The sequence below is a fragment of the Sphaerodactylus townsendi genome, linkage group LG07 (genome assembly GCF_021028975.2).
Source record: "Sphaerodactylus townsendi isolate TG3544 linkage group LG07, MPM_Stown_v2.3, whole genome shotgun sequence".
Taxonomy (NCBI): domain Eukaryota; kingdom Metazoa; phylum Chordata; class Lepidosauria; order Squamata; family Sphaerodactylidae; genus Sphaerodactylus; species Sphaerodactylus townsendi.
Window position 1 is genome coordinate 33,753,291 of NC_059431.1, and position 16,811 is coordinate 33,770,101.

At 43.3% G+C, this 16,811-nt stretch overlaps 1 protein-coding gene across 1 annotated transcript; it reads right to left on the reverse strand.

Annotated features, from left to right (window-relative positions):
* Positions 1-195: 195 nt before the first annotated feature.
* On the reverse strand, positions 196-11,229 carry CD180 (CD180 molecule). The gene is given in 5 exon segments (XM_048502664.1): positions 196-2,087; positions 2,090-2,839; positions 2,841-3,141; positions 7,018-7,184; positions 11,166-11,229. Coding segments are annotated over 5 exon segments (1,908 nt in total). The 5' UTR covers positions 11,178-11,229; the 3' UTR covers positions 196-1,409.
* Between the last annotated feature and the right edge of the window lie 5,582 nt (positions 11,230-16,811).

The following is a 16,811-nucleotide window of genomic DNA, read 5'->3' on the forward strand; positions in this document are numbered from 1 at the left end:
TCTCTGGTGAATACATTGATTTTATGCTCTCTATATAACTTGAACTTCAACTCACACCACTAGACATTTGTATTGATTTAAAATGTCTGAGCTACCTTTCTGACATGTGCTAAAGTAACACACAATTAAGATAAAACCGTATGTAATTTGATTCATAAAATCATCTAAACTGCTGATTTTGAAACAGTTAAAAGATGTTTTGCTCAATATGTTTTCCTTTCTGCTCATGTATAGATGTGACCCTTTAATAAAAGTACAAAACATGTGGTCAGGGAGCACAATGAAACACAGGTGATTTTTCCAGGTAAAATAAGTGAAGCATTTAAGTTTGGATTATCTACACATTTATTTTGGAATCTTAATATATTGGAATTTTTAAAATTGGAGGGGGTGACTGAAATTGAAATAACTTTGAAATTGAAATAACAAAAGAGCTTACAGTTTATACACAATATACAAATAAGAGTTGCTTACAATGAACTTATACAGTTGAGAAGATTATACCAGGGTACTTGGGTAATAATCTTTTACTTATGTAAAATTAATAACAGAAAAACAGTAAGACATTATAAACTGGGGGGGGGGGGAAGGGGAGAATGTAATAGTGTTTTTTTTTTACCCCTAACGTTTGTGTGAACACATAAGTGTTTGGTAACCTGTTTTTAATAAAATTATAAATGGGACATTTTCAGTGCAAGACCACTGGAAGGAATAGGCAAACTTGTGGATTGCCTGGGTGGAGAATGAGCAGGTGACGGAAAATCTTGTGCTTATAAACTGCCACTTGATTATGATGATATACATATCAATTTTATCCTCTGGTAGGATAGATTAAGCTCAGAGAAAGATGGTGACTCCTCCGAAGTTTACCTCTTGAACTTTATTGGTGACTAGGAATTGAAATCTAGGTCTCCCTACTCCTAGGCCCGTGCTCTAACCACTGTACTACATTGGGTTCTCAATTCATGAGAGACCCGTAAACATGACAAAATGATGCTCACAGGCAACAGAATATTCATAGTTAGAGCTAGAATAACCAATGGGCAAAAATGATCATCCTCATTTTCTCTCCCATTTTCAAGGGTAAGTTACTATTTGCCTGTGTAGTTGTCTGCCACACACATGACCAACTGACAGTGGGACTGTTCCACAACTTCTGTGGTCACTGGAGCTTCCTACTGTACCACTCAGAGAAGAGAATGGATTTCTGTACAATTCTATTAATTCTATTTAGCAGATGCAAGGCTGAATCTGCCTTTCTTTTCTATTGTAATCACTTTTGTTACCACACTAATACCAGAGCTGACTTAAATGACTTTCAAGAGAGGAAGAAACAAAACATTCCTTATAAGCTGCTCTCTCTGTAGTCATTTTTTTCTCTGAAATGAACTCTATTGTGCACGTTTGCTTCAAATTTGTTGGTACCTTCTTTTTAAAAAACGTGTGATCAGAATGAAGGATGCTGCAATTACAATGATCACAACTAAGGTAATCAGTAATATTTGTGCAGTGTGATGTCCACAGAACAGATTTACAGAAAAGAGCTGAACACCCTCCAGTGGTTTGGGTTGAGAGCACACAGTCTTTTCAGAGTCCTCAATTTTATCTATGTTTTGTTTGTACCAAGTTAATAATCCAATATTGGAACAGGTGCATTCCAGAGGGTTATAACTTAAATTGATTATGCTCTTGCCAGATAGACTAGTCAACATATCACGTGGGATAATGCGGATCTTATTATTGGCAAAATTGAGATAAATGCTCCTGTGATTGAAAAAGGCATCTGAACTGAATGCAATAAGGTTATTGTGGCTCAGTTCCACATGTCTTAGCTTCCTGAGGGCATAAAATGCTTTGGTCTGTATAGCTAGCAATTTACAGGACGATAAAATTAATACCTCTAAATTGGGTGTCTGGTGAAAGACGTTGTCATTCAGCATTGTACCAAAGTTATTCCCATGCAGATTCAGAACAACAAGGCTCTCTAGACCTTGCAAGATGTGCTGGATGCTTGAGCCAATCTGACAGTATGAAAGGTTCAGGGACTGCAGAAGATGCAGGTTGCGGAAGGGTCACCTTTGAGGACAAAATTAGTAATGACAATATGGGAAGTGAGATCTAGGATCACCAGATTAGCACACTCTTTGAAGGCCATGTCATGCAACAGAAGCTGGCCATTGTAGCTCAGGTTGAGGTGTTGCAAGCTGCTCAAACCATGGAGTTCCTGGGTACAGCAGTTTGACCCTTCTACCTGACTGTTGCTCAGGTCCAGATGCTGAAGCATTGACAGTGTCCCTAAGCATCCAGAGCCCAGATTCAGCTTCTCCGAATTTTCCCTCATGAAGAGGTGGGTCAAGTTTGGGAAAGCAGCAGAACTGATGTCACAGAGGTGCGTGAAATCATTCATATTGAGATTTAATTCCTTCAGCATATTCATCTGAACAATATGAGGAGGCAACATTTCAAGGGAAGTGCAGGTCAAGTCTAACTTTTGGAGTCTAGTCAAACACTGAAATGTATCAACTGAAATTGGACGAAGATGGTGATACTGCAGATTGAGATAATCTGCAGAGATGTTGCAGATGCTTTGCAGCATAGGGGCACTGATGTCTCTTCTATGGCCCCAGTCATCAAAACTCCCCAGCCAAAGAACAACTGTTTTGGCACCTTGCAATCCTTCCAAGATCACTGAAAGATTAGCCCAACCACCAAAATCCAAATTGTAGAAAACCATAGAACTGAAAGCTCTGCTTTCAATGTGTTCAATATTATTCCCTTTAAGAATTAAAGTTAGATTGCTAGTTTTCTTTAGTACTGCTATATCTTTAGCCGATATTTTTTTGTATGTTGTTCATCTGAAAATCCAAGTACTTGATATTCCTAGTGGGAAAGTCTAGTGGGAGTTCTAACGATTGGATATGGTTGCTTCCCAATAGCAGGGTCTCCAAGTTGCCAATGTCTTGCATTGGGATAAATGCTAAACTAGTGAGTCCTGTTTGAGTTAGATCAAGATGTTTCAAACAATTCGGTCCAGTGAACGCATCATCTGCCAAAAACAGAAGAAGGTTTCCAGTCAACACAATAGTCTCCAAGTAAGAGTTGTTATGAAAGGCGCCTCCATAGATCCAATTAATCTGACACCTTTAAAGGAAAAAGCAATAATTCTGACATCAGTAGTGCAATAATTAAAAATGAGTCATTCATATATAACTGAAGAAACTAATAACCATATTAATTATTTTTGTTAACAATTTTTGTTTGCTTGGAACAATTCAAGAAAACAGGTTAGGTTTTAACAAGAAAAGCTAATTTGGGTGCTATGTGGTTTTCGAACTCTTCCTGTGGAAGCCGTGTTAAGAGCTAGCAGCATTCTCTCCTGATGTTTTAATACCATCTGAGCTAGATTAGGCTGGCATCTTCAGAGGGACCTTCGGATCCCTCTCTAGAGATGCCAGCCACAGATAAAACTGGCTTATCAGGAAAGAGAGAGCTCTACTAAATAAACGGCCTTCCCAACTCCAGAAATACCGAGGCAACCCTGGCAGCCCAAACTTGTAGCCTACAGGCAAAACCTGGGATTGGATGCCCCCCCCACACCCCATAGGCTGACCCACTTCCACCATGATATTAATTTTTTTTTGGCACCAGGACATTTGGTGCTCTGCAGGGGAAGGTGCATTTCTTAGACATACTCAACACCACAATTTCCAGCATATCAGGAGACTGTCTGCTTATGCTATTCCCCAAGTTTGGTGAGGTTTGGTTCAAAGGAGTCCAAAGTTGTGGACCCTTCCAAAGGGGGGTGCCCCATCCCCATTTGTTTCCAATGGGGAGCTAATAGGAGATGGGGGCTACAGTTTTGAGGGTCCATAACTTTGGCCCCAGAACCAAACTACTGCAACATAAACTCTAAAGAGTTATCATCAGAGGCAGACTGTGCCAGCTCAGAAATGTTCTCCCAGCCTGCAACCCCATGGACAACAATTCCAGAAAACTCAATGCAGAACAAAGATTCTTGGAGGCAAATTTCTGGGATGTTCCTGCAGGGAGGCACATTGATTGGATGTGTCAGGCACCAAAATTTTAGGGTATCATCACAAACTGTCCTTATGGTACCCCAAAGAGTTTGAATGCAGTTTAGTTTAGGGGTCCCAAAGGATTTATGGACCACTCAAAGAGTGCCCCATCCCCCCCATTCTTTGCTAAGGAGATGGGGCTGGCTACCCTTTGCAAGGTCCCTTAACTTTGGACCCCCTGGAGACCAAACTGCACCAAACTTGGAAGAGTGCCATCATCTTCCAGATGATACCCCTGGGAATTTTGGTGCCAATCGTATACATCAAATACACCCCTACTGCAGGAACATCCTAAAGCCAAAATCTGCTTAAGAATCTTTGTTCTGTACTTGAGTTTTGTGTATTGCTGTCCATGGGGGGTGCAAGCTTTAAACGAGGGCATTTTTGAAGTACCGATCTCAAAACTTTCAGGATCTCATCAGGATACTGCCCAATACGCCAATTACCCCCCCAAGTTTGGTGCAGTTTGGGTTCAGGGGTCCAAAGCTTATGGACCCTCCAAAGGCTGTAGCCCCCATCTCCTATTAGCTCCCATTGCAGAGCAATGGGGGGGACCAAGGAAGCACCCCTTTGAGGGAGTCCTTAGCTTTGGACTCCCTGAGACCAAGCTTACCAAACTTGGGGGGGTAGCATGGGACAGTCTCCAGATGATGCAGCTAGACATTTTGCGTGCCGCTTAGCCTAAAAATACGCCCCCTGCAGGCCAAAATGGAAAACCACTAAAATACCCAAAGCAGAACCCAGCATTGTTTGAGTGCTCCCCCACAAGGTGATGCACCCTGGGCGGCTGCTTGCCTTGCCCAATGGAGCGTGCGCCTTTGAAGTGCATGTATCAGCCCGGAAACCACACAGCACCCAAGTGATTCCGGCTGTGAAAGCCTTCGACAAGAAGAGCTAATCTTTGTATGTACACTGCAGCTTTGGCAGGCTTGGGAGATAAGGAAAATATGGCTGCTAGCCTCTTACTGAGCTCACTGTCCACCTAGAAGAAGAAGAGTTTGGATTTATATCCCCCCTTTCTCTCCTGTAGGAGACTCAAAGAGGCTTACAATCTCCTTGCCCTTCCCCCCTCACAACAAGCTGTGTACCCACCCTGTAGCCAAGTGGGTGGGAGCTGAGAAACTCGAAAAAGCAGCAAGGGCATGTGGTCAAAACAGCTGGCATGTGTGGGAGTGCACAGGCTAATCTGAGTTCCCCAGATAAGCCTCCACAGCTCAGGCAGCAGAGCGGGGAATCAAACCTGGTTCCTCCAGATTAGAATGCACCTGCTCTTAACAACTACGCCACTGCTGCTCCTAAAGAGTTAACCAAAGCTAAATGAGAGCCAGTGTGGTGTAGTGTCAGTGCTGAACTACAGTCTGGAAGACTCAAGTTCACATGCCCACTCTGCCATGGAAACCTCCTTGGGCCAATCACAGACAGTCTACCATATTTCACAAGGTTTTTGTGAGGATAAAATGGAGGAGAAGAGATTGACAGAAGCCAATTGGGGTTCCAACTGGGGAGAAAGGTGGGGTATAAATGAAGTAAATAATAAAATGCTTTCGATTCATTTATATTTTAAATAATGGTAAATACTGGAGTTTTTTTTAATAAACAGTTAAGTAGCCATTTCAGATTCAGCCTTACTACAGTGGGAATACTCTGAGAGACAGTTGCGTTTCAGTTCCCCGATGAAGCTGCATGCAAAACATGTAGGGATCCTTGAGTGAAATAAAATGTATTTTCTTACTGCATTTCCCCCACCTTCATTTCTAAGCTTAGGAAATATTCAGTTAATTCACTTAGGCCTGGACCTTGAATGTATCGTTGAAGGCTTTCGTGGCTCGAACCAATTGGTTCTTGTGTTTTTTCTGGGATGTGTAGTTTTTGCTCCTAATGTTCCACCCCCGTGTATGACTGGCATTTTCAGAGGCATGTGTCAGGGAAAGAGATGTTTTCTCTCTCTGCTTAACTCCGCATTAACGCAGGATGAAAGCGTGATCTTCCTGTGGCCGATGCCTCTGAAGATGCTCAACGAAAAATAGATATAGAGGAAAACATTAGAGCAAAACCTACCAGACCACAGCCACACCATTCAGAAAACCCACACTAGCCAGTAAACACTTTGAAGTTGCTTTAATCAGAGCTGGACAGGTTGGAGTCTGTGCATTGGTATTTCTACCATGTTAGCCTAGAACCGTGGTGGCGAACCTTTGGCACTCCAGATGTTATGGACTACAATTCCCATCAGCCCCTTCCAGCATGGGCAATTGGCCATGCTGGAAGGGGCTGATGGGAATTGTAGTCCATAACATCTGGAGTGCCAAAGGTTCGCCACCACTGGCCTAGAACATCTCTTCATACCACTCTGCTTCTCTCTGAAATAAAAACCATTGCATGCTAATGGTTCTTTTTCCTCTCCCCTTCTGTCTATTTGCTCAAGCTCTGTGACCCATGTTAATGTATTTATTTAGGATATATCTGTTCCACAACTCTTAGCATGCAGGCTTCTAAAGCAGCCTCTAAATCATTACAATACAATACAAGAAATACTTCTGGTGCTACTGGAATTCATTACAGATTAGCTATGAATCAGTATAAAATCTGGGGCTCTTCAATAAAATGTTTTAAAATACAGTGAGTGGAAGAGGAAGAGCTATGACCTGGATAGCCCAGATTAAGCCAATCACATCAGAACTCAGAAGCTGAGCAGGTCCAGCCCCTGGTTAGTATATAGAGGGAAGACCTCCAAGGATTACAAAGGAGCCAGGCAATTGCAAACCACCTCTGAATGCAACTGCTACCAAGGTCTTTTAGCAAGACATTTCTTACACATCTTTTTATACTTCAAGCTGGAAGTATAGCAATTGGAGAGACTACTGGCTTTTAACGATAAATATCCAGCCAGCATCTTAAGAGTCAATGGCAAGAATCTCTGCAGTGGTAAAATTTACCATACCTCGTTAGGTCTAAAGATATCAGATCCTCTAGCTTGCTGAAAGTTGATGATTGAAGGGCATAAAGGGAGTTAAAGCTGAAATCAAGGATTTCTGTAGTGAAAGGCAGGTATTCTGGAATCTGCCTCAGTCCTAAATCTTCACAACTGTAACTTCTGTTAGCAATGATCTGTAAAAAAAAATCATACATATGGAGAAAAAAAATCAAACACGGAAATATTAATGCATACAGAAATACCATAAATATATCTTTGGCATAATGCCTTGCACAGTTTCATGTTTAAAGAAGTGCACTGTATTAAGTTACTGATCCAGTAATTAAGCCTGCAGAATACACTTTAAAGTAAAGTAGGTCTGGGCCTAGGTCAGTGGAACTCTGCTGAACATCCCAGTTCATTAGAATAATGGAAAGATACTGTTTTTTAAAAGTTGCACATTAAAGGCTAGAAACGAATTAACACTGCTGACGAGACTTCGGGCATTTTTCCCTCTTATCTGAAGTCTTCAAGAAATTTGTGTTATATACAGTCTCCGAATCAACTGTAAAACTCTCTGGTGTTGGGGACATGCTTCAATATGATACCTTTTTAAATGAGAGCTGAATTGCAAAAATTAGGGCTGAAACTTTTATGTACTAGTACTTGTCCAAATTTCATGTGGTTCATTCCATGTGAAACTGAGGGAACTCAACCATTTGCCATATGCTGAGAGAGCCTACAGTCCTGATAGGTACTCAGTTTCCCATGGCCAGGAGGTACTGGGTTGTGAGAAGACTTTACAACAGGGGCATCTGGAACCCATATACAACTAAACAAGATCTGGGTATAATGGGTATTTCAAAAACTAGGTGAAAGAGAGTCAAATAAGCTTGAAAAAAAATAAGAGGAATAAACTGCTCCAAAGAGTTGCTGCAGGTGGAGATACCATGCTTGAGAGGTACTGTCCACATCTGTCCTGAGGATAATCTATTCTATAGCACAAGAAATTAAGGAGATGACCAAAGCAGGAATTGTTATAATGAAACTAGTAAAGTGTTAACAGACTAGACAGTTAAGGGGTCACACTCCAGCAGCCATAGTTGTTTTCTTTTGTTTCATTTTCAGTAGCCGTACTGTTTGAGGTTTTCTGCTTTGTGCCTGCATTAACAGAATTCCTTATGATCCCTCTGATGCATGCTATTCAGAACTTATGACATTATTTTTTATTAATATGCCACTCAACTGTATCTCACATTTCTGACTTATCCCAGGAAGGCTCTAGAACCAGTGTCTGGAGGTTGTTTTAGAGTAGATGCTTAATCCCTACAAGAAGAAAGTGCTGCTGCACATAGAAGGTCTGACCCAGGATTTAAATTGCCACCTTTCTGGATGGGCTTGCTGTCCCATTGAAGGAACAGGCCCATAGACTGGGGGGTAGTCTCGGACTTGGTTCTACCATTGGATAAGCAGGTGGCAGCTGTAGCCAGGAGTGCCTTTTACCAGAGCTGTAGCTAGACTAGAGCGCGCCCGGTGCACACTCTGGCTTTTGTGCCCCCCCCTGCACGGCCCCGGCGCCCCCCTGCGCACCCCACCCCACTTACTTTTAGGAAAGGAGCAGGCCAGAGGAGAAGGCCAGAAGCCTGCCTGCATTGCCTGGGCCTGGTGGGAACAACATTTCCCAGGAGCCCCTGGGAAATGTAGTTCCCACCAGGCCCAGGCAACACAAGCAGGCTTCCGGCCTGCTCCATTCCTAAAAGTAAGTGGGGTGGTGCACCATGGGGGAGCACCACAGGGGGGCCGTGGGGGAGGGGAGGGGGATTTCTCCCCCACGTGACTAGAAATGGTGCGCCCGGTGCGTTGCGCACCCCCCTTCCCCCTGGTGGCTTTGCCACTGCCTTTTACAGCTTTGACTGGTTAGCCAGCTATGGCCTTTCCTAAGCAGAAAAGATTGGGCCACTGTGGAACATTCCCTGGTTACATCTAGATTCGATTATTGCAATGCATTCTGCGTTGAGCTGCCTTTGATGTTGACTGAAGTGGATCATAGGGACCATACCACCCTAGTGGTATATACCAGTTCCCCCCTTTTTTCCAGGAACAATTCAAGGCTATATAGGATTTGGCAATTAAATGAATCAAATAACTACTCCCTTATGAGCCAACTACTATAGTCATTTTTGGAGGGCCCACCATTTATAGACCCTGTTTTGAGTGTCCACCATCTTCTCAGATTAGGCAATTGGCAAACAAAACTCTGGAATTCTCACTCAAGGGAGATTATCCTGTCCTCTTCTGTTGCTATCTTCTACAAGTGGATGGAGCCTTTGTTATTTCACTTGGAATTCTCTTGGTCAAGGACATAGGTAAGCGGGGGTTCTCGGGTTCAACCCCCCATTACATGTCCAAAGCTCTGCCTCCCGTTTGTGATTTTTAAGTGTTTTTTTTCAATTTGTGGCCTGCAGGGTGGCACAGCTTTTAGGCTAGCACAGGGGTAGGGAACCTGCGGCTCGAGAGCCGCATGAGGCTCTTCTGCCCTTGCACTGTGGCTCCACAAGTCGAGCCACTGACCCCATCCTTGCCCACACTACAGGCAGCAGGGCGGGTGCACCAACTGCCTGCGGCCGGCCGTGCCGTGCCGCGGGCCTCCCCTCTCACCTGCCCCATTGGAGCGGGGCGGGCGCTTTCCCGGCGGCCGGCGAGGTCAAGCAGCTGGTCCCATCCTTGCCCGCCCTGCAGGCAGCAGGGCGGACGCATCCATGCGCTTCTCAGAATGAGCGGAGTAAAAGGTAAAAAAACCCAATATATACAGTGTTATCTTTATTTTAAATGTCAAAAATTATTTGCGGCTCCAAGTGTTTTCTTTTCCCATGGAAAATGGGTCCAAATGGCTCTTTGCGTGTTAAAGGTTCCCTACCCCTGGGCTAGCAGCACCAAAATGTCAGGGATTTGTTGGGAGAATCTCCTGATGATACCACCCAGGTTTGGTGAGGTTTGGTTCATGGAGTCCAAAGTTAAGGACTCCAAAAGGGGGTGCACATCCCCCATTGTTTCCAATGGGAGCTAATAGAAGATGGGGGCTACACCTTTGAGGGTCCATAACTTCATACATTTTCACAAGCATATTTTTTTAACACTCATTTTAACAAGTATATTTTCTGACACTCTTATCTTACTGGGGAAGATGCATTCTAAAATTTGAATTACTTATTTTTGCAGTTACTATTTTAAAAAGCTGTCACATTTTAAAAAGTGATTTCCAACGGCACATGCAAATATACTGAACATCTTTCTAAGATCTCTTCACTTCAGGAAGGCAGCAATAGCTCGAGCAAGTGGAAAGTGCAGATCAACTACTCGCACAAATGTGAAAAGTCTCAACTCATAAAGCTATAAAAGATTGTCCTGCTTATGGCATGAAGTGTGCAAAAAGGAAAACATCACCCCAAGGTCTAGATGCAGAGAAATCAGGTACATTTCAACTGCTCATAAAGCAAAGTGCTCCACACAGATGAAAAGCACCAGTGGTCTGTTTCATTATAATTCCTCTGAATCCAGCAAACTGCTTGGAAAAATGTTATCTTCTCTCACTCTGTAAAACATTGCATGAACTAAATCAAAGAATGAGCTTTCTGCTGTCTCCATGCTCTTTCAGGTCACATGTTGCTCTCTATGCAAGAAAAAAAGATCTGTGCCTATCCAAATTAACTGGGCGCTAATCGATACAAAATTAACACTCCCATCTTTTAGTTCTTGATAAGCTGCTGTTTACCGGTATAGATTGATATTCCATGAAATCTGAATGTTAACAGGCAGGGGTATTAGTTATCATTTAACTCTTGCTGAAACAAGTGGCACAAATTAATTGCTACCGATTTCAATCCCATTTTTTGTCAATTAAACATAACTGCAACTCACTTCAGTTGGATTGGGACCAAAGTCTGCTTGTTCCTAAACAAAGAAGAATGCCCTGGGAGGGGGAAGATTTCCCACATCAATGAATGTCACAAAATGCCTCCTTATAGTTGATATCTTTCTGTCACATCTACAGCAATTCTCTGTCCTTTACAGCCACCAGAGGTTAGTATGCAAGAAAACACCCCTACAGATTAATTATTGATCTTCTTTTGAAGACACATTTGCCCTGATAAAGAGACAAATAAGTTATCACTCACCTCAATGCACATCTTATCTACTAGCTTGGTTACTTCGCAGCTCACTCCTAAAAGCCCCAGCAGAACCCAGCAGTACGGGCTGCAGGCCATTAGAGAGTTTTTATGAGATTCTCCACACAAAGGAGCTTCAGTAATGGGAACCAGATGAAAAATAATTTTCCAGAATAGAGTACAGAAAGCTTTGCTAAAGCTGAAAGTGCTAAATTTAAAAGTGAAACAAAGAATGGTGACTGCTAAAAGGAAGATTCCTCTTAAAACCCTAGTGGTGACATTCGGGCAATGAAATCTTTCTTTCAGTTCCTCTCTTCGATCCTTGAATCACATTTGCCACTTCCTCTGCATTTGAAGTGGAACGGTGTCATGAGCCACTCCCTAGACACAGTGGCATATCTTGGTGGGGCAGGGGATCATTTGAACCCAGCACCATTCACCAGGGTCACGTGAAGGCACATTTTCCCTCCCTCCCTCCCGCCCCCTCCCTTCCCTGCAGGCCAGGAAGGCATTTGGCTGCCATCTCCTCTTCCCCCTGTCAGAGGAGCAGTCGCCCACTGAAGAAGGCACACTGGTGCTATGCGCCGCTGTAGGAGGATGGAGGGTGGCTAACTGGCTGGCGAGGGGGGAAGCATTGTCCTGCTGCTCCCAGACAGCTGCTGCAGACACTACTTCCTAGCTTGACCAGAGCTTAGCTGCATGCGGCTGGAGAGCATCATGGCCCGCGCACCCACTCCAGGAGCCCCACACAGAGTTTGCTTGCCAGGAAGGCAGCCTTGACATGCACTCCATGCCTCTCAGCTGCATTGTAGCCCTACATGTGCCTGTGCAGAGTATGGTGATCTGGAGTGGCCAGAAAACATAGAGACAGGGAAATGTGGTGGCTGAGGAAACACCCAGCTCTCCTCTGCCTCCTCCTGGCCCCCTACTGTTTTATTTTTGCATTTATAATATGTGATGTTTTTATGATTTTATATTATTGTATTAGTAACCTCTATCTGTGGGTTCTGTGGGGCAGAACTTGGAATGAGTTTGCAACAACGAATTTTAAAAACAAAATGGTTTACTTTCTTAACATATAACATCAAACATCAACATTTAACATCACACTTCAAGGTCCTGTTCAGGTTGCATTTTCAAGTCCTTCTAGCTACAGTATTCTGATATTGCTAAGTCCAATTCTTCTTTGCAAGTGGGTTGGCTTCTGAAGACTCCAAGGGCTTGATGAACAGGATTCAACATGATGAAAGTTTCCAGGAGAACTCTCACCCATTACAAACATAAAAACCCTGAAACAATAAACTCCAACATTTACAACATAGCAAAAATAAACAACTACGTTCCCAGTAGTTCCCAACAACATTGCAGTTACCTTAACAAGGTGTTAAGGGCTTATAGAAATCAAGGTCCGAGTCTGGTAGCCTTGTCTCCTCCAAACTACATGAGCTCTGCAGCCTCCTGCTCCACCCCTTTCTGGGTCAACCCATTCTGAGCATGGGGGTTACATATTCACTTGCAAGCCACCTCACACAGGCCTCTGGAGAAATTGCATATCCATTCCCTTCATAGATACCTTCCACATGGACTCAAGCTCATCAAGCTATATGACTAAAATTTGCCTTTCTTGCTTCGGAAAGTACCAAAAGTAGGCGGGAGACCACCTAACTTGAGGAAAGTCATTAGTTTAATCACTCCCCTTCAGTCTAAGGGTTTTACTAAAAATGAAAGAAAACTTTTTAATATACTTTTCCCACCCCTGGCATATGTTTAAAAGCCCAGCATGCAGAAACAAAAATGAGCTTATGCCATTTTAAAGTCAGTCAGACTTTTTAAGTCTACATTTTAAGTGTGATTTAGCTAGAGAATTCTAAACACAGTTACAAATCAGAGTTACAAATGTTCTGTATTCCCATATAGTTCAGAAAGGTAGAAGAAAGATGGTTTTACTGGAAGAAAGTTGTAATTCATTAGGTCAGTTTCAGTTTTGTTTGAGCAGAGGCTTCAAACAATTCTGCCCTGCTCCAGCATAGGGGTGGACTGGTCATTAAAGTCAACAGGAAAAGTCCCAAAGAGCTAATAGCCTGTGTGGCTGCTGAGGAAACTTCCTGATCCGAGCAAGGGGTGGGTGTGAAGTTGGACGCTGTCTTTCCCCCATCTGATATGGTAAAGGACAGGCCCAACTTGGCCCTTCACAAGACACTATCTTGCCACTAAATCAGGCTGTTTGCCAAAGCTTTCATCCAGGGTTCTTGAGTACATTTTCACACCATCCAATTTCTTATTACATAGATTATTTTGTCTGGCTTTTCCATTGCTCCATCATGTTTCTGGGGATATGCTATCAAATGCTTCCATTAACAATCAAAATATGTGATTAAGATAGGATTTGGTAAAGCAATGATATGCTGCAGTGTGTGTCTGTTCATGGTGTTCTTCAGCCAGGTACAAGCCTTTCCTTTTCCCGCCTCACCATCAGCCACGTTCCCTTTTTGTTCCATTCAACAGAACAGCAATATCTCTTCTAGCTGGTTTGAAGCCTGCTAAATATATTGCGCTCAAAGGAAAACAAACTCACGTTCCTGGAGGGGGAAAGGGGAAATCAGACAATTTCAGACATGTTGTGTGTACCCTATCAGTAGTACTTTTGTTCTGACTAGAAACGTAATCTGATGGCAGCCACATTTAATGCCACGCTTAAGTCCCCTTGTGGTAAACAATGACTGAGTCAGGGCAAGGATTCAGGCTGTGTTTTTTGATCTTGTTAACATAGCCTTTTTGCAACTTCAGTGTAAAAATGGGAGGTTATTCATTTGATCCCTGATGTAGTGGCCTGTCGGCAGGTGTGAGGAAGGCCTTGTGGGTATTGCGCAGACGATGTGGTTAAATGAGGCTGAAATGTAAATCAGACACGGAGCGCCTTCTGTTGCAAGAGCACCAGATGCATCTCTGCCCATCCACATCAAGGTCAGCAAGAACCATATGAACACATTCTGTGGGCCAGAGCCCGGTTGTTAAGTACACATACTTAGAAATGCTACCAAGTTGTTAGTTATTGATCGGCCCTCCCACCAGGAAACTGGCAACCAAAGCCTAATGTGTGGACGATGGATAGGAGCCCTGGGTATCAAAACTGCTGAGCAGATAACAGCTCCACTAATTCAATCAATTGAGCTTCAAGCAATCAAGGCACCATCTGGACAGAATCTAACTCATTGCCCAAGAAGATAAAGACAGCTGGACTTCCCGAATGCCAAGGACATGCGTGCTCAGTCCCACAGACAGCGAGGCTGCAGCCAGGAGTCAGACTTCGCTGACAAGTTTTCTTAATTATGCTGAAATAATCTCATCTAGAAAGCACCAAGTACTCCCCACTCCTGAAGGTTAGACGGATCATGTTCCACATGGTAGAACTGGAGGAAAAGCCACCACACACTTTGACTAACAGGAAGCTGGAATTGAGGTAAGAGAGAAGAATGGGGGAAAGGGGGGCTAAAATGGCACAGGCATTGAAAGGATTATACTAAAATGTATAAATTTTGCTTTGGAACTTTGACTGTTAAAAGCAAACACAGTCCGGCAATACGTTCTGTTTCAGTGCTCTGGTGCTAATAACATGTGCACAGACGTTACTACACACTATACTGACTAATAGTTATGAGACTCTTTTGGTCTTCTCATGTTTTGGCAAATTGGGCATCAAGAACACAGGCTGTCCCGGGTGTCTTTACACAGGCATGCCAGTCTGCGTCTCCACTTTAAGCAGTTCACCAGCATGGGTTAAGGAAATCTCAAGAAAATGCAGGACAAAGAAAGGGAAATGGAAGGGAACGAAAAAGTGGGGGAGGTGACATCTAGGAAGGGGCAGATGAGCCAATGGGCAGGTGAAGTCACCTGTTGCAGCTCTTAACTTTTCTACAAAAACATTCGTGAACATATGAACTTTATTTTGCTTGGAGAACTTTGCAGCAGCATAGAAATAAAATAAAGTGGGTTCAGTGTTAAACATACAACTTATGTAAAAGAACTGTGGTCTGAGCAATTCTGTTCCTCATCCATTTTCCAATCCACCAGTTCATTTTTTGATCTACCTGTGCAGTCCCTGTAAGTTCTCTTGGCAGAGCTGTGTTTTTCCTTTGCTCCATGCAACATTTTGTGCTATGGGATCTCTTTGCAGTAGCTGCATGGGTGAAGTCTTCTGAGCAATCATTCCTGTTCTTAAATTAATTTGTGACTGAACTTCTCTGTGTTGTTTCTAGTGGACCCTTCTTTCCTTTGATCACTGTTTTCCCCATTCTCCTTTTCTGGGCCCATTCATAGGCCCCAGTGAAAGTATGCAACTGAAATATATATATCTGCTGTATTTGATATCATCAGTTCTGCTTAATGATCAGCTTATGCAGCCAACAGTGATATGGTCTAAGCTAACAGATCAGAGAAATAAAAGATTAGCAGCAACACATTTCATTAGTTAAAAGCACCAGATTCGTATCTCCAGCTCTATCATCATTTAGTGGGACACCAATTGGAGACACTGTTGTGTGTGGTTCCAGGAGATTGCGCTAACTTGAGAGAGCTCTCCAGCTGTGCAAAGTGTGTATCCCCACTGCGAAGGGAGGAGTGCTACGTAGAGAGGTGTTTTACCTACTTTTAAGTGCAGACTCCAAATAATAGGCATTGAAAAGGCTTGGTTTTAAACTGTGTTCTTCCATGGCAAGCAAATAGACTCCCAAAGAAGTGTAGGGGACCAAAGGCATGTAGCTATAGCAGCAGCATTGCAATTCTGAGCCACAACAGCAAGCCTGGCTGATTCAGCAGTGGCCCCAGCAACTCACTTCCTGTAATGGTTGGCCCAGACAGGCTTTGAGGTTCTCCAGGATGATCCAGCATTTCTCTTTTTTGCCATTGCAAAACGCAAAGAAACCAAAATGCGCACACACAAAAAGTGGAAACCAAAAGAATGACTAGTTTTCCCAACAGGATGTGCGTTAGTGGGAAGAATTCCTTTTATTAAATGCCATTAAAGAAAGAGCTGAAGTGAAGTGAGGAATTACACATCAAATGCCTCCCTGAATAACACTAACATTTTAAACGAATTATGGCTCCATTTAATGGCTGTTTCTCTGAGAATCTGTTAGCAGCGCATTTAGGCGTTCCAGGCATTCATCCCGTGCAGGAGCTGGGCCAATTTGAATAGAATAGAACAGGGCCGGCAGTGACGGCTGCTGATAGGTTGCAGGAGTTCAAGAGTTAACAGCAGACCCTCTTAAGAGGGTTGAAGCCAGTTCACTTCTTGAGGCCCCTGATGTTTAGTGCCATTGCTGGTGAATTTCCCAAACCTGGGACCTCAAATGCTCAGTGCAATCATTAAAATGTCCAGCGAGAATCTGGGAGAGCCAGGATTAACCTCCCCCTTTGCCACACAGCTTTCTGGGTGACCTTGGGACGGCCACATCTGCTAAGCCTGAGGGTTGTAAAATGGTGGAGGGGAGACAGGTGTAAGCCACCCTGAGCTCCTTGGAGGAAGGGGAAATAAAAGTGTCGTACATTTAAAAAAATCCCATTGTGCTTGAAACATCTGGGTCTGGTGAATAATGGCCACGTAGGCTGATAACTTTAAACATTTTTTTTGCGAGTCAAGGTCATGCTAAACTGGAC